This window comes from Chiloscyllium plagiosum, unplaced genomic scaffold, assembly GCF_037043375.1.
Source record: "Chiloscyllium plagiosum isolate Xiang-an unplaced genomic scaffold, Cpla_swu_hap1 HiC_scaffold_48, whole genome shotgun sequence".
NCBI lineage: Eukaryota > Metazoa > Chordata > Chondrichthyes > Orectolobiformes > Hemiscylliidae > Chiloscyllium > Chiloscyllium plagiosum.
In genome coordinates, this window is record NW_028270186.1 from 3,660,896 (window position 1) to 3,679,407 (window position 18,512).

The 18,512-nt window shown below is 42.7% G+C and overlaps 1 protein-coding gene across 1 annotated transcript; it reads left to right on the forward strand.

The window, feature by feature from the left end:
- Nucleotides 1-9,682: 9,682 nt before the first annotated feature.
- snrpg (small nuclear ribonucleoprotein polypeptide G) lies at nt 9,683-16,918 on the forward strand. The gene is made up of 4 exons (XM_087984197.1): nt 9,683-9,818; nt 10,055-10,077; nt 12,547-12,671; nt 16,596-16,918. Exons 1-4 carry the CDS (start codon nt 9,787-9,789, stop codon nt 16,644-16,646), a joined length of 231 nt encoding a protein of 76 aa, XP_087840323.1. The 5' UTR covers nt 9,683-9,786; the 3' UTR covers nt 16,647-16,918.
- Nucleotides 16,919-18,512: the final 1,594 nt, after the last annotated feature.

The window sequence follows — 18,512 nt, forward strand, 5'->3', positions numbered from 1 at the left end:
TGCAGAGCGTAATGTTACAGACTGTAATAGTACAGGTTGCAGAGCGTAATGTTACAGACTGTAATAGTACAGGTTGCAGAGCGTAATGTTACAGACTGTAATAGTACAGGTTGCAGAGCGTAATGTTACAGACTGTAATAGTACAGGTTGCAGAGCGTAATGTTACAGACTGTAATAGTACAGGTTGCAGAGCGTAATGTTACAGACTGTAATAGTACAGGTTGCAGAGCGTAATGTTACAGACTGTAATAGTACAGGTTGCAGAGTGTAATGTTGCAGACTGTAATAGTACAGGTTGCAGAGTGTAATGTTACAGACTGTAATAGTACAGGTTGCAGAGTGTAATGTTACAGACTGTAATAGTACAGGTTGCAGAGTGTAATGTTGCAGACTGTAATAGTACAGGTTGCAGAGTGTAATGTTACAGACTGTAATAGTACAGGTTGCAGACTGTAATAGTACAGGTTGCAGAGTGTAATGTTGCAGACTGTAATAGTACAGGTTGCAGAGTGTAATGTTACAGACTGTAATAGTACAGGTTGCAGACTGTAATAGTACAGGTTGCAGAGTGTAATGTTACAGACTGTAATAGTACAGGTTGCAGACTGTAATAGTACAGGTTGCAGAGTGTAATGTTACAGACTGTAATAGTACAGGCTGCAGAGCGTAATGTTACAGACTGTAATAGTACAGGTTGCAGAGTGTAATGTTACAGACTGTAATAGTACAGGTTGCAGAGTGTAATGTTACAGACTGTAATAGTACAGGTTGCAGAGTGTAATGTTACTGACTGTAATAGTACAGGTTGCAGAGTGTAATGTTACAGACTGTAATAGTACAGGTTGCAGAGTGTAATGTTACAGACTGTAATAGTACAGGTTGCAGAGTGTAATGTTACAGACTGTAATAGTACAAGTTGCAGAGTGTAATGTTACAGACTGTAATAGTACAGGTTGCAGAGTGTAATGTTACTGACTGTAATAGTACAGGTTGCAGAGTGTAATGTTACAGACTGTAATAGTACAGGTTGCAGAGTGTAATGTTACAGACTGTAATAGTACAGGTTGCAGAGTGTAATGTTACAGACTGTAATAGTACAGGTTGCAGAGTGTAATGTTACAGACTGTAATAGTACAGGTTGCAGAGTGTAATGTTACAGACTGTAATAGTACAGGCTGCAGAGTGTAATGTTACAGACTGTAATAGTACAGGTTGCAGAGTGTAATGTTACAGACTGTAATAGTACAGGTTGCAGAGTGTAATGTTACAGACTGTAATAGTACAGGCTGCAGAGTGTAATGTTACAGACTGTAATAGTACAGGTTGCAGAGTGTAATGTTACAGACTGTAATAGTACAGGCTGCAGAGTGTAATGTTACAGACTGTAATAGTACAGGCTGCAGAGTGTAATGTTACAGACTGTAATAGTACAGGCTGCAGAGTGTAATGTTACAGACTGTAATAGTACAGGCTGCAGAGTGTAATGTTACAGACTGTAATAGTACAGGCTGCAGAGTGTAATGTTACTGACTGTAATAGTACAGGTTGCAGAGTGTAATGTTACAGACTGTAATAGTACAGGTTGCAGAGTGTAATGTTGCAGACTGGAATAGTACAGGTCGCAGAGTGTAATGTTACAGACTGTAATAGTACAGGCTGCAGAGTGTAATGTTACAGACTGTAACAGTACAGGTTGCAGAGTGTAATGTTACAGACTGCAATAGTGCAGGTTGCAAATTGTAATAGTACAGGTGGTAGACTGTAATGTTGCAGACTGTAATAGTACAGGTTGAAGACTGTAATGTTGCAGACTGTAATAGTACAGGTTGCAGAGTGTAATGTTGCAGACTGTAATAGTACAAGTTGTAGACTGTAATGTTGCAGACTGTAATAGTACAGGTTGCAGAGTGTAATGTTGCAGACAGTAATAGTACAGGTTGAAGACTGTAATGTTGCAGACTGTAATAGTACAGGTAGTAGACTGTAATGTTGCAGACTGTAATAGTACAGGTTGAAGACTGTAATGTTGCAGACCTTAACAGTACAGGTTGTAGACAGTAATGTTGCAGACTGTAATAGTACAGGTTGCAGAGTGTAATGTTGCAGACTGTAATAGTACAGGTTGTAGACTGTAATGTTGCAGACTGTAATAGTACAGGTTGCAGAGTGTAATGTTGCAGACAGTAATAGTACAGGTTGAAGACTGTAATGTTACAGAATGCAATAGTGCAGGTTGCAAATTGTAATAGTACAGGTAGTAGACTGTAATGTTGCAGACTGTAATAGTACAGGTTGAAGACTGTAATGTTGCAGACTGTAATAGTACAGGTTGAAGACTGTAATGTTGCAGACCTTAACAGTACAGGTTGTAAACAGTAATGTTGCAGACTGTAATAGTACAGGTTGAAGACTGTAATGTTGCAGACTGTAATAGTACAGGTTGCAGAGTGTAATGTTGCAGACTGTAATAGTACAGGTTGTAGACTGTAATGTTGCAGACTGTAATAGTACAGGTTGAAGACTGTAATGATGCAGACTGTAATAGTACAGATTGCAGAGTGTAATGTTGCAGACAGTAATAGTACAGGTTGAAGACTGTAATGTTGCAGACTGTAATAGTACAGGTTGCAGAGTGTAATGTTGCAGACAGTAATAGTACAGGTTGAAGACTGTAATGTTGCAGACTGTAATAGTACAGGTTGCAGAGTGTAATGGTGCAGACTGTAATAGTACAAGTTGAAGACTGTAATGTTGCAGACTGTAATAGTACAGGTTGCAGAGTGTAATAGTGCAGGTTGCAGACTGTAATAGTGCAGACTGTAATTGTACAGGCTGTAGACTGTAATAGTACAGGTTGCAGAGTGTAATGTTGCAGACAGTAATAGTACAGGTTGAAGACTGTAATGTTACAGACTGCAATAGTGCAGGTTGCAAATTGTAATAGTACAGGTAGTAGACTGTAATGTTGCAGACTGTAATAGTACAGGTTGAAGACTGTAATGTTGCAGACCTTAACAGTACAGGTTGCAGAGTGTAATGTTGCAGACAGTAATAGTACAGGTTGAAGACTGTAATGTTGCAGACTGTAATAGTACAGGTTGCAGAGTGTAATGTTGCAGACTGTAATAGTACAGGTTGTAGACTGTAATGTTGCAGACTGTAATAGTACAGGTTGCAGAGTGTAATGTTGCAGACAGTAATAGTACAGGTTGAAGACTGTAATGTTGCAGACTGTAATAGTACAGGTTGCAGAGTGTAATGTTGCAGACAGTAATAGTACAGGTTGAAGACTGTAATGTTGCAGACTGTAATAGTACAGGTTGCAGAGTGTAATGGTGCAGACTGTAATAGTACAGGTTGAAGACTGTAATGTTACAGACTGCAATAGTGCAGGTTGCAAATTGTAATAGTACAGGTAGTAGACTGTAATGTTGCAGACTGTAATAGTACAGGTTGAAGACTGTAATGTTGCAGACCTTAACAGTACAGGTTGCAGACTGTAATGTTGCAGACTGTAATAGTACAGGTTGCAGAGTGTAATAGTGCAGGTTGCATACTGTAATAGTGCAGACTGTAATTGTACAGGTTGTAGACTGTAATAGTACAGTTTGCAGAGTGTAATGTTGCAGACTGGAATAGTACAGGTTGCAGAGTGTAATGTTGCAGACAGTAATAGTACAGGTTGAAGACTGTAATGTTGCAGACTGTAATAGTACAGGTTGCAGAGTGTAATGTTGCAGACAGTAATAGTACAGGTTGAAGACTGTAATGTTGCAGACTGTAATAGTACAGGTTGCAGAGTGTAATAGTGCAGGTTGCAGACTGTAATAGTGCAGACTGTAATTGTACAGGTTGTAGACTGTAATAGTACAGGTTGCAGAGTGTAATGTTGCAGACTGTAATAGTACAGGTTGCAGAGTGTAATAGTGCAGGTTGCAGACTGTAATAGTGCAGACTGTAATTGTACAGGTTGTAGACTGTAATAGTACAAGTTGCACAATGTAATGTTGCAGACTGGAATAGTACAGGTTGCAGAGTGTATTAGTGCAGGTTGCAGACTGTAATAGTGCAGACTGTAATTGTACAGGTTGTAGATTGGAATAGTACAGGTTGCAGAGTGTAATATTGCAGATTGTAATAGTACAGGTTGCAGATTGTAATGTTGCAGACTGTAATAGTACAGGTTGCAGAGTGTAATGTTACAGACTGTAACAGTACAGGTTGCAGAGTGTAATGTTGCAGACTGTAATAGTACAGGTTGCAGAGTGTAATGTTGCAGACTGTAATAGTACAGGTTGCAGAGTGTAATGTTGCAGACTGTAATAGTACAGGTTGCAGAGTGTAATGTTGCAGACTGTAATAGTACAGGCTGCAGAGGGTAATGTTGCAGACTGTAATAGTACAGGCTGCAGAGTGTACTGTTACAGACTGTAATAGTACAGGTTGCAGAGTGTAATGTTGCAGACTGTAATAGTACAGGTTGCAGAGTGTAATGTTACAGACTGTAATAGTACAGGTTGCAGAGTGTAATGTTGCAGACTGTAATAGTACAGGTTGCAGAGTGTAATGTTGCAGACTGTAATAGTACAGGTTGCAGAGTGTAATGTTGCAGACTGTAATAGTACAGGTTGCAGAGTCTACTGTTACAGACTGTAATAGTACAGGCTGCAGAGTGTAATGTTACAGACTGTAATAGTACAGGTTGCAGAGTGTAATGTTACAGACTGTAATAGTACAGGTTGCAGAGTGTAATGTTGCAGACTGTAATAGTACAGGGTGCAGAGTGTAATGTTGCAGACTGTAATAGTACATGCTGCAGAGTGTAATGTTGCAGACTGTAATAGTACAGGTTGCAGAGTGTAATGTTGCAGACTGCAATAGTACAGGTTGCAGAGTGTAATGTTGCAGCCTGTAATAGTACAGATTGCAGAGTGTAATGTTGCTGACTGCAATAGTACAGGTTGCAGAGTGTAATGTTGCAGACTGTAATAGTACAGGTTGCAGAGTGTAATGTTACAGACTGTAATAGTACAGGTTGCAGAGTGTAATGTTACAGACTGTAATAGTACAGGTTGCAGAGCGTAATGTTACAGACTGTAATAGTACAGGTTGCAGAGTGTAATGTTACAGACTGTAATAGTACAGGTTGCAGAGCGTAATGTTACAGACTGTAATAGTACAGGGTGCAGAGCGTAATGTTACAGACTGTAATAGTACAGGTTGCAGAGCGTAATGTTACAGACTGTAATAGTACAGGTTGCAGAGCGTAATGTTACAGACTGTAATAGTACAGGTTGCAGAGCGTAATGTTACAGACTGTAATAGTACAGGTTGCAGAGCGTAATGTTACAGACTGTAATAGTACAGGTTGCAGAGCGTAATGTTACAGACTGTAATAGTACAGGCTGCAGAGCGTAATGTTACAGACTGTAATAGTACAGGTTGCAGAGCGTAATGTTACAGACTGTAATAGTACAGGTTGCAGAGCGTAATGTTACAGACTGTAATAGTACAGGTTGCAGAGCGTAATGTTACAGACTGTAATAGTACAGGCTGCAGAGCGTAATGTTACAGACTGTAATAGTACAGGTTGCAGAGCGTAATGTTACAGACTGTAATAGTACAGGTTGCAGAGCGTAATGTTACAGACTGTAATAGTACAGGTTGCAGAGCGTAATGTTACAGACTGTAATAGTACAGGTTGCAGAGCGTAATGTTACAGACTGTAATAGTACAGGTTGCAGAGCGTAATGTTACAGACTGTAATAGTACAGGTTGCAGAGCGTAATGTTACAGACTGTAATAGTACAGGTTGCAGAGCGTAATGTTACAGACTGTAATAGTACAGGTTGCAGAGTGTAATGTTGCAGACTGTAATAGTACAGGTTGCAGAGTGTAATGTTACAGACTGTAATAGTACAGGTTGCAGAGTGTAATGTTACAGACTGTAATAGTACAGGTTGCAGAGTGTAATGTTGCAGACTGTAATAGTACAGGTTGCAGAGTGTAATGTTACAGACTGTAATAGTACAGGTTGCAGACTGTAATAGTACAGGTTGCAGAGTGTAATGTTGCAGACTGTAATAGTACAGGTTGCAGAGTGTAATGTTACAGACTGTAATAGTACAGGTTGCAGACTGTAATAGTACAGGTTGCAGAGTGTAATGTTACAGACTGTAATAGTACAGGTTGCAGACTGTAATAGTACAGGTTGCAGAGTGTAATGTTACAGACTGTAATAGTACAGGCTGCAGAGCGTAATGTTACAGACTGTAATAGTACAGGTTGCAGAGTGTAATGTTACAGACTGTAATAGTACAGGTTGCAGAGTGTAATGTTACAGACTGTAATAGTACAGGTTGCAGAGTGTAATGTTACTGACTGTAATAGTACAGGTTGCAGAGTGTAATGTTACAGACTGTAATAGTACAGGTTGCAGAGTGTAATGTTACAGACTGTAATAGTACAGGTTGCAGAGTGTAATGTTACAGACTGTAATAGTACAAGTTGCAGAGTGTAATGTTACAGACTGTAATAGTACAGGTTGCAGAGTGTAATGTTACTGACTGTAATAGTACAGGTTGCAGAGTGTAATGTTACAGACTGTAATAGTACAGGTTGCAGAGTGTAATGTTACAGACTGTAATAGTACAGGTTGCAGAGTGTAATGTTACAGACTGTAATAGTACAGGTTGCAGAGTGTAATGTTACAGACTGTAATAGTACAGGTTGCAGAGTGTAATGTTACAGACTGTAATAGTACAGGCTGCAGAGTGTAATGTTACAGACTGTAATAGTACAGGTTGCAGAGTGTAATGTTACAGACTGTAATAGTACAGGTTGCAGAGTGTAATGTTACAGACTGTAATAGTACAGGCTGCAGAGTGTAATGTTACAGACTGTAATAGTACAGGTTGCAGAGTGTAATGTTACAGACTGTAATAGTACAGGCTGCAGAGTGTAATGTTACAGACTGTAATAGTACAGGCTGCAGAGTGTAATGTTACAGACTGTAATAGTACAGGCTGCAGAGTGTAATGTTACAGACTGTAATAGTACAGGCTGCAGAGTGTAATGTTACAGACTGTAATAGTACAGGCTGCAGAGTGTAATGTTACTGACTGTAATAGTACAGGTTGCAGAGTGTAATGTTACAGACTGTAATAGTACAGGTTGCAGAGTGTAATGTTACAGACTGTAATAGTACAGGTTGCAGAGCGTAATGTTACAGACTGTAATAGTACAGGGTGCAGAGCGTAATGTTACAGACTGTAATAGTACAGGTTGCAGAGCGTAATGTTACAGACTGTAATAGTACAGGTTGCAGAGCGTAATGTTACAGACTGTAATAGTACAGGTTGCAGAGAGTAATGTTACAGACTGTAATAGTACAGGTTGCAGAGCGTAATGTTACAGACTGTAATAGTACAGGTTGCAGAGCGTAATGTTACAGACTGTAATAGTACAGGTTGCAGAGCGTAATGTTACAGACTGTAATAGTACAGGCTGCAGAGCGTAATGTTACAGACTGTAATAGTACAGGTTGCAGAGCGTAATGTTACAGACTGTAATAGTACAGGTTGCAGAGCGTAATGTTACAGACTGTAATAGTACAGGTTGCAGAGCGTAATGTTACAGACTGTAATAGTACAGGTTGCAGAGCGTAATGTTACAGACTGTAATAGTACAGGTTGCAGAGCGTAATGTTACAGACTGTAATAGTACAGGTTGCAGAGCGTAATGTTGCAGACTGTAATAGTACAGGTTGCAGAGTGTAATGTTACAGACTGTAATAGTACAGGTTGCAGAGTGTAATGTTACAGACTGTAATAGTACAGGCTGCAGAGTGTAATGTTGCAGACTGTAATAGTACAGGTTGCAGAGTGTAATAGTACAGGTTGCAGAGTGTAATGTTACAGACTGTAATAGTACAGGTTGCAGAGTGTAATGTTACAGACTGTAATAGTACAGGCTGCAGAGTGTAATGTTACAGACTGTAATAGTACAGGTTGCAGAGTGTAATGTTACAGACTGTAATAGTACAGGCTGCAGAGTGTAATGTTACAGACTGTAATAGTACAGGCTGCAGAGTGTAATGTTACAGACTGTAATAGTACAGGCTGCAGAGTGTAATGTTACAGACTGTAATAGTACAGGTTGCAGAGTGTAATGTTACAGACTGTAATAGTACAGGCTGCAGAGTGTAATTTTACAGACTGTAATAGTACAGGCTGCAGAGTGTAATGTTACAGACTGTAATAGTACAGGCTGCAGAGTGTAATGTTACAGACTGTAATAGTACAGGCTGCAGAGTGTAATGTTACAGACTGTAATAGTACAGGCTGCAGAGTGTAATGTTACAGACTGTAATAGTACAGGTTGCAGAGTGTAATGTTACAGACTGTAATAGTACAGGTTGCAGAGCGTAATGTTACAGACTGTAATAGTACAGGCTGCAGAGTGTAATGTTGCAGATTGTAATAGTACAGGCTGCAGAGCGTAATGTTACAGACTGTAATAGTACAGGCTGCAGAGTGTAATGTTGCAGATTGTAATAGTACAGGCTGCAGAGTGTAATGTTACAGACTGTAATAGTACAGGTTGCAGAGCGTAATGTTACAGACTGTAATAGTACAGGTTGCAGAGTGTAATGTTACAGACTGTAATAGTACAGGTTGCAGAGTGTAATGTTACAGACTGTAATAGTACAGGGTGCAGAGTGTAATGTTACAGACTGTAATAGTACAGGTTGCAGAGTGTAATGTTACAGACTGTAATAGTACAGGTTGCAGAGCGTAATGTTACAGACTGTAATAGTACAGGTTGCAGAGTGTAATGTTACAGACTGTAATAGTACAGGTTGCAGAGCGTAATGTTACAGACTGTAATAGTACAGGTTGCAGAGCGTAATGTTACAGACTGTAATAGTACAGGTTGCAGAGTGTAATGTTACAGACTGTAATAGTACAGGTTGCAGAGCGTAATGTTACAGACTGTAATAGTACAGGTTGCAGAGTGTAATGTTACAGACTGTAATAGTACAGGTTGCAGAGCGTAATGTTACAGACTGTAATAGTACAGGTTGCAGAGCGTAATGTTACAGACTGTAATAGTACAGGTTGCAGAGTGTAATGTTACAGACTGTAATAGTACAGGTTGCAGAGTGTAATGTTACAGACTGTAATAGTACAGGTTGCAGAGTGTAATGTTACAGACTGTAATAGTACAGGTTGCAGAGCGTAATGTTACAGACTGTAATAGTACAGGTTGCAGAGCGTAATGTTACAGACTGTAATAGTACAGGTTGCAGAGCGTAATGTTACAGACTGTAATAGTACAGGTTGCAGAGTGTAATGTTACAGACTGTAATAGTACAGGTTGCAGAGCGTAATGTTACAGACTGTAATAGTACAGGTTGCAGAGTGTAATGTTACAGACTGTAATAGTACAGGTTGCAGAGCGTAATGTTACAGACTGTAATAGTACAGGTTGCAGAGTGTAATGTTACAGACTGTAATAGTACAGGTTGCTATCCTGTCCTCCCCAGCAACCGGGAGGTGGATGAAGGGCGGGGCGAAGATGGGCGGGGACAGCGATGACGCGCGGGCGCCGACAGTGGTGGGGGGCGGGGCCAGAGTGTGGCGCCGACGTCATCAGCGCGAGCCGGAGCGGGGGGGGGAAGGGCGAGGTCACGTGCGCGACAGCCGCGGTCCGGAGCAGGCGCAGAGCGCGAGCAGGAGGCGGCGGGAGAAGGTTCCAGAGACACCGAGAGGAGCATCGGGCAGCATGAGCAAAGCACACCCCCCGGAGCTCAAGAAGTGAGTGAGATGGAGGGAGGTGGGGAATAACCCGGGGGGGGAGAGACACACGGGGGGGGGGAGATGGGGCCCTCACGGGGCATGTGTCCGGGGCTTCCCGGCCCATCGCACATCTCCCCTCCCCCCCCCCCCCCCCACACACTGTCTGTTGTGAATAGTTTTTTAGTGATGGTTTATGTGTATATTCGCTGTCGTTAACCATTGTCTTTATTGTCTCTCCCCCCCCCCCCCCCCAGGTTCATGGACAAGAAGCTGTCACGTGAGTCCTGCATTGATGTATCCTCCCAGGATGCCTTGCTCTGATGTTGGGGGAGGGGCGTGTGGGGGGGATGGGGGAGTGGATTGCCATGTCCGACTATTATGCTGCCTCTCCCTTCCCTCTCCCCTCCCTCTCCCCTCTCCCCTCCCTCTCCCCTCTCCCCTCCCTCTCCCCTCTCCCCTCTCCCCTCCCTCTCCCCTCTCCCCTCCCTCTCCCCTCTCCCCTCCCTCTCCCCTCTCCCACGTCTCTTCCCCCCCACCCCCATCTCCTCCCCCCCCTCTTCCCCCCCCCCCATCATCACCCCCCCCTCCCATCTCCTCCCCCTCTTCTCTCCCCCCCCCCCCCTTCTCCTTCTCCTCCCCCCCCTCCCCCAGTCACTGTCGCGGCCCTCAGGCTGTTCAGAGTGTAACATGGGCCGGTGAGGTGAAGGGGCAGGTACCTGCCAGGTTGGCCGAGGGACCTGAGCCTGTTTTCGTCAGAGAGAGCAATTCCGTCGTCCCACTGCAGCGTTGAAACGGGCCTTTTGGCCCAATGGGTCCACACTGACCCCCTGCCCATCCAGACTCATTCACGGAATGCTCTACAGGATGGGTAAATGTATAGGAAAGGTGTAAGAGGGGTATTGGCCTGTTGCTGCCAAATGGGACTAGCTTAGGTTAGGATATCTGGTTGGCATGAATGGGTTGGCATGAATGGGTCTGTTTCCATGCTGTACGTCTCCATGACTCTGTTTACCCCAGACTGATGCACCTAACATAGACATCTCTGAACACTATGGGACAGTTTAGCACAATCAATTCACCCTGAACCTGCACATCTCTGGACTGCGGGAGGATACCCACGCAGACACGGGGAGAATGTCTGTGTGGAGTTTGCACAGTCAACAAGGAAGGAATCAAACCCGGGTCCCTGGCACTGAGGCAGCAGCGCTAGCCACTGTGCCACCCTAATAAGGTTGAGCAGTGACTTAATTGAGACGTACAAGATAATCAGAGCGTTAGACAGGGTGGGAACTGAGAGTCTACTTCCTCGGATGGTGATGGCAAGCACGAGGAGATGTAGGTTTAAACTGAAGAGTGATAGATATCGGTCAGATGTCAAGAGTTTCTTTGCTTAGTAGTAGGGTCATGGATCACATTGCCTGCAACAGAAGCAGACTTGCCAACTTTCAGGGCATTTAAATGGTCATTGGGTGGACATAGAGATGAAAATGGAATAGTGTAGGTTATATGGGCTTCTGACTGGTTCCACGGTTTGGTGCAACATTGAGGGTAGAAGGGTCTGTACTGCGCTGTCATGTTCTAGATTCTATTGAGGAAATGTGAGGTTGCCCATCTTGGATGGGGGAGGAAGAGAAGTGTATCTGAATAATCAAAGTTTGCAGAGGGATCTGAATGTGTTTGTGCTTTTGAATTTTTTGCTCAAAAGATGATTGAGGTGGTTCTTTTTGACGATTTAACATGCAGCATTAGACAGTTTATTTGAGTAAGGGTGGTATGCACAGCAGGAATATGGAACAATCTGGTCAGCTGCAATTCCGTTGAAAGGTGAGCAGGCTTGAGAGACCAAGGGTTTACTGACATTGTAATTTGTGCATCTATCTTTGTAGTATGTCTGATTTAAGACAGATCTGTGAAAAATTTATATCTTCATAACAGTTTATAAATATCTTCATCAAGGTACATGGAGCTGGATTTTATAGGCCAGGTCCATCTGAATTTTGTACAGTATTTTCAATTTTTGCAGAGTTAGTGAGACAGTGAGGTGGTGATATTAATACCAGTCATCACGCAGGCTCTGCTGCACAGTAACTGGGATTTAGTTCCCCTTTTAACTTAAATGTTCATCACATTGCATTCGTCAACACTGCATTCAAACTTGATTGGACCTTTTCTTCGGTTCTGCGATATTAGAGTAAAGGCTGGCATTCACCTTGAATCAAACTGTAAACAAACCTGTCGGAAATTGCACAGCTATATTGTAAACCTCTTTCATCTTCACAAGGTGGTATAAATCCTCATGAGTTTGGTATTTGGTCAAAGATGTGCGTTTCGGAGGCTGATTTCTCTGTATTGCTTCTGAGGCTGCTCGAGCAGCGAGAATGCTTTTGACCAGAAATGAATCCGAAGGAAAATTGACTTAGTCTTTTTCATTGATGTTATTACCAAAGTTCAAAACCTTGGTTTGATTTGATAGTTTCTTCATTCATGGTGTTGAACTGAAAATGGTGGGAAGTGCACTGACATCGCAATTGTCAGTGAGTTGTTGACAATTTATTGGCAGAACCAGGTGGACAGTCAGTTGGAAGGTAACTCGTGGCCAACCCTGCAATGATGAATTGTGGAACTGACAGAGTTCCACGTGGTCTGTGCAGAGATCATAGCGTATCACAGCTTTGTGAAACAAATGGAGGTGCTGGCGACAAAAGCTTTTGTTGTGGGTCTCATGAGCCTTTGTTTTCTCATTCAGTCAAACTGAATGGTGGGAGGCATGTACAAGGAATTCTGCGTGGATTCGATCCCTTCATGAATCTTGTGGTGGATGAGTCAGTCGAGATGGCGCCTGGTGGACAGCAGAACAATATTGGTATGGTGGTAAGTATTGAGTGTCTCCTCTTCATTTGTATGTGTAACTCAGTTCTTCCCATTTAAGAGTCCTTCAACCAGTTGGTTTGCGGACTTATTGCTGCACTGCCCTGACACATCAGGGACTGAAGGAAAACCTCCAACTCAAAGCCACCCACAGGGTGTTTCAGTGGGTCATTGGAAGGTCAAGTTGGCCTTCAACAGGAACTGACTGTGGTGATCCCAGGGCAGAAAGGCAAATTCAAGTTAGGATCTAGTAAGCGGCCTGAAAGGGGGGTCTGAGGACTTGAGGTGAAAGCCATGTGATCTTAAACAAACAAGAAGAAACTTGACATGCTATGTTCAGACATTGACAAAATCAACACGTGTAACTTTTTTTCTCACACCCAGGTTTTAACATTGGTCATACAATGATCAAGCATCCCAGAGCACAAACAATAAATTTGATCAAAGCCGATCCCACGTGTTAATCAGCATTGCCACATCCACCCCCCAAATAAAAGATGCATAGTCGGTCATAAAATCTGATGTAATTTTGCAGCGAGTTACATTTCTTCACTTCCATTGATTTGTCCTTCATGCTACATCTCCAACTGTTTTGTCATGGATTTTCTCAGGTGAGGGTCAGTCGCTTACCTCGCTTGGGCCCATGCTCCCTTGAACTGTGGAAGCCATGCTCCCTCAGACACAGCACTGCCTTTTGACAAAATAATGAGGTTCACCAAGCCATGACTGCTGCTGGATGTTTGAGAGGCCCAATCTTGTTTTGTTGCATTCAGCAGAAATGATTCCTGTCAGATTTTTAATCTCCTCTCTCAGCTGCACTGAGGTATTTATGCCTGCAGTTGCTCTCACCAACGCAGTCAGCAACCTTCTCATTTTCTCAGCTTCAGGACAACTGAGTTCTGACTCCAATACCAAGTTGTGCCCACTCATTCTTGGAACTTCCTTCTGAGTTCTGACAGCATGCAGATATCTAAATGGTCTTCACTTCAGTCTTCCCCGCACAACATGAGTATAACAGTTAACAATGTGAAGCTTAAAAACTGCAATTCAATAGGGAGTCCACACTGTCTCCTTCATGTTTTGGACTCCAGTGACCCTAGAACTATGCTGAATGACCCAAAAGAACCCCAGTCCCTATTGCAGAACAGAACTGAACACTCAGTCCTACAGCACAGAGTCAGCTCCTTCGGTCCAACCAGTCCATGCTGACCACAATCCCAAACTAAAGTCGTCCCACCTGGCGGCCCCTGACCCAGATCTGTCCAAACTTTTCCTATTCATGTATTTAACCAAATGTCGTCTTAATATTGTGTTTGTATCTGCATCTACCACTTCCTTAGGAAGTAATCCCACTCACGAGCTGCCCTCTTTGAGTTTAAAAAAAATTTGGCCCTCTTGTCTTTTAAATCTCTGTCTTCTAACCTGAAAAATGTGCTATGAGTCTTGAAATCCCTCATCCTTGGCAAAAGGTAACTGCAATTAACTGTATTGTTCCCTTCATTGTTTTATAAACTTGCCTCTTAACGTTCAATGCTAGTGAAAAAAGACCCAGCCTACTCAGTCCAACTCAAACCCTCTTCCCAGCAACATCCTGGTAAACCATAGTGAACGTCTACTGCTCTGCCTCCATCAGTGTTTATGGTAACTTGCTCAAAAAAACTGAATCAAGTTTGTGAGACATGCACAAAACCATGCTGATTAGCCCTAATCAATTTTTTGCCCCTCTAAATGTCCATAATTCCAACAATTTCCCCAAACCCCAAGTCAGGCTCACAGGTCTACAGTTCCCCATTTCTCCTTATAACCTTTCTTAAACAAAGGGACAAGATTAACCACCGTCCTGTAATCAGGCACCTCAACCGTAGTTATACATGATATTTCTGCAAGGGGTCTCATAGTTTCCTCCCTTTCTGGGATATATCAGATCACATCCTGGAGAGTTATCCACCTTTATCTTCTCTAAGACCTCTTGAACTTTGTCTTCTGTAATGTGAACTTAACTGATGTGAAATATTCATTTAGTATTTCTCCCAAAGGGGTTCAACACAAAGATGATGTCCTTGATCTTTAAGAGGGCCTTTGCTCTCTTGCTCTGAACCAAGTTGTCCATATCCAAGATCAGGTTCTCTTGTTCATGACTAGAACGCAATATCTTTATTCATTCATTGTTCCTTCATGTTACCAACCTTCGCCTTCACTCTAACAGGAACGTGATGCCTCTGAACTCTCATCATCACACTCTCTCATGCATCTAGCCTATCAGACGTGCCTTTTACTTGCAAGCAGTGCTCCAAACACATACCAACCAACCCGACCGCCCTATGGCTGAACACTTCAACTCGCCCTCCCACTCTGCCAAGGACATGCAGGTCCTGGGCGACTTCTATCACCATTCCCTAACCATCTGGAGGAAGAACACCTCATTTTTCACCTTGGGACTCGCCAACCCTCGGGGATCAATGTGGATTTCACCGGTTTCCTTATTCCTCCACCACCCCCCCCCTCTCACACACACACCCCTTATCCCAGTCCCAAGCGTTGGCACTGCCTTCTCGACCTTCCTTCCCATCTATTTACTCCACCCTAGTCTCTGACCTATCACTTTGACCCCCACATTCATCTACCTACCACGTTCCCAGGTACTCACCTCCAACCCCCTACCATTTATCTCCTGCCCCACAGATGTTTGAGAAACGTCTTCACTTATTACAGCGATAATGTATTCCTGAATTAACAACGTCACCCCATCTTCTTTCTTGCCTCCTTTCCTATCCTTCCTATTGCATCTAAAACCTGGAACTTTGAGCTGTCAATCTTGTCCATCTCTCAGCCAAGTTTCTCTAATAGCTATGATGTCTCAATCCCATCTTCTTAAATATGTCCTCAGTTCATCAACCTTAACTATAAGTCCCCTTGCATTCAAATAAATGCAGTTTAGTTCTTCAGACTCTGATTCTTTCTTGTCTTTCTTTTCAAACTGATGTGCTCTCTTCACATTCATAACCTTCCCCACCAATCTTTGTATTTACACTGCTACTTAGAATTCCTCCACTCCCCCTCTCTATTAGGATAAAGCTTCCTCTAATGGAATGAGCAAATCTGCCTGTTCAGATATTGATCCCTTTCCCGTTCAGATTAGACCCATCCTTTTTCAACAGATCTTTACTGTCCCAAAATACATTCTATTTATCCAAAACCTGATTTCCTGAACAATCAACAAAATTTTCAGCCATTGATTGATCTCCTTGATCTTTTTGTTCCTTCCCTCATTTTAGCAAATGAAGCACAGTTGAACCGGAGTGTACATTGCAGGTGAAATGATCATGATGATTGAGAATTATTTCATTACTGTGTCCAGTGACACTGAAAGTGCAGCACTTGTTTTTAAATGCTCATACAACTACTATGGGTTATACTCAGGAACCACAGTTAAATTATCCTTGTTGTTTTGTAAACTGCTGAGGGCTATCCATCTTTCAAAATCTCCAGACTGTGCTAATGCTGTTGGAGCATGGCTATGTATTCATTTTATGTTTAATAATGAAATCATAGTTGTGCCTTGGCAATTGAATAGAGGTCCCTTCACTTGAGAACCAGGAGTGTGTGTGCATGCACCACAGAATTGAGATTTTTGCAGTTCTTCTTTCTTGCTGTGCTGCCCTGGATCGTGATCCTCCTTTGTTACTTATGTCTCCTCATCAAACGACATGGCAGTTTTCTGTCGTAGTCGCCTGCTCCTTCAGATCTCTTAAACGATTTCCAAATGGGTGAGGGGTTTGCCCTCTGGATCCCTGTATTGTTGACAAGTCCGGCACAGAAAGTTTGAGGAACAGTAGCTTGTTCTTGGCTGGTTGTTCCAGCATGAAAATGTACTTGTTTGGTTTTCTTTCAGTGCACATATTAATTTTGTTTCCATTCATCCATTAGGTTATTCGTGGGAACAGCATTATTATGCTCGAAGCCTTAGAACGAGTCTAGTGAAGATGGCAGTTATTGCTGAAACCATGGCAGAGTTGATGAATCGAGAGAACTGTTCCAAGCTGTTAGTCGTCTTGGGTTTTTGAGATAAAAGGCAATGTGTTCAAAGTTAATATGGAGCGACATAGGTCCTTAGTGAATACTGGATGATTTTGGGATCTGAACTACCTGCGAAGTCTTGTTTTGTATGAAATGTATTTGTATTCTACAAGTTGACTATTCTTGAACACTGAATGATCTGTAATAAAACATTTGTAGTTTTTTGAAAATAATTTGTGCGCGTTGAGTATTGGAATGGGAGGTGGTTATAGACCTCCCGACACATCTGATGGAAATACAGAGGAACCTCTATGATCCGAAGGACACAGGCTGGGCGTATTTTGTTTGGTTAATCGAACTCCGGATAACCAAATGCCGGATAACTTAGTTTAGCCGAGCATCAGGACATTGTGATCTTGCCGGATAATCCAGTATTTGAATAATCGAGCTTCCTCTGTGTACCAAGTACAAATGCGCATGAATGAAAATCAGCATGTTGCACCTGCCAGCTGCATTCATACTCTTAACATTGCGATTGTCAATGGAAGTTTGCTTACTGAGCTGGAAGGTTCCTATTCAGATTTTTCATCACCATACTAAGTAATATCAGTGAGCATCTGGTGAAGCACTGTTGTGAGTGACGTGCGTTCTATTTGTGTTTAGGTTTCCTTGGGTTGGTGACACCACCACAGGAACTGAAATTGCCTGTTCTTTTTCCTCAGGGTGGTAAATGCAGTCCAGGTCAGTGTGTTTGTTGATAGAGTTCTTGTCGGAATGTAGTCCCTCTCGGAATTCTGATGCGTGTCTCTGGCTTGTCCTCGGATGGATGTGATGTCCCACTGCAAGTGGTGTCCTTACTCGTCATTATGTAAAGATACCAGTGAGAGAGGGTGTTGTCTTTTTGTGGCTCGTTGATGTACGTGTATCCTGGTGGCTCGTTTTCTGCCTGTTTGTCCAATGTAGTGTTTGTTACAGTTCTTGCAAGGTATTTTGTCAATGACATTAGTTTTGCTTGTTGTCTGTATAGAGTATTTGAAGTTCATTAGCTGCTGTTTTAGTGGGTTTGTGGGCTACCATGATGCCAAGGGGTTGAGTAGTCTGGCAGTCTCCCCTACATCAAAGACATCTTGGAAATGACTGCCAGATCATATTGTTGTGCTCTAAGTACACACTTATGATTACAGGAAATGTGTCTTCCCTCCCCATCAATGCAATCAAGTTAACAAACTATCAAACTTTCTTTTTCTGAGCATCTGACTGATCAATGAAATGTTGACAGTGAAGGAGAAGTGTTGCGGAGGGAACAGTCCCTGTCGATGACTCGAGGAAGGGGAATCTGTTTCTGGTGCCATCCCGCTGGAGATGCCAGAAATGGCAGCTAATGATGCTCTGGGTGTGGATGCTGGTGGGATGGTCTGTGAGGACAATGGGTGAAGACTGAAATGTGGGAGATGAATTGGACCTGGCTGATGGTGCTGTCAACTATGATGCTGTGGAGTCTATGGTTGAAGAAGAAGGTGGATGTTTGTTCAAGTTGGCCTCATCAAATCAGATGCAATGGAGACAGAGGAGCTGGGAGAATGGATTAATGTCTTTACAGGAAGCAGGGTGGGAGAATGTGTGGTCATAACTGTGGGAGTCAGTGGGTTTGTAGTAGATACTGGGTGCCAGCCAATCCCCAGAAATGAAAACAGATGTTGAGGAAGGGAAGGTAGCAAACTGAAGGTGAGAGCGGGTTGGAAATTCTAATCGACTATTTCTGTAAATTATCGTTTCCAACCAAATGGTTACACCTTTATTCAGTCATGTATCTGTCCAACTGTGTTC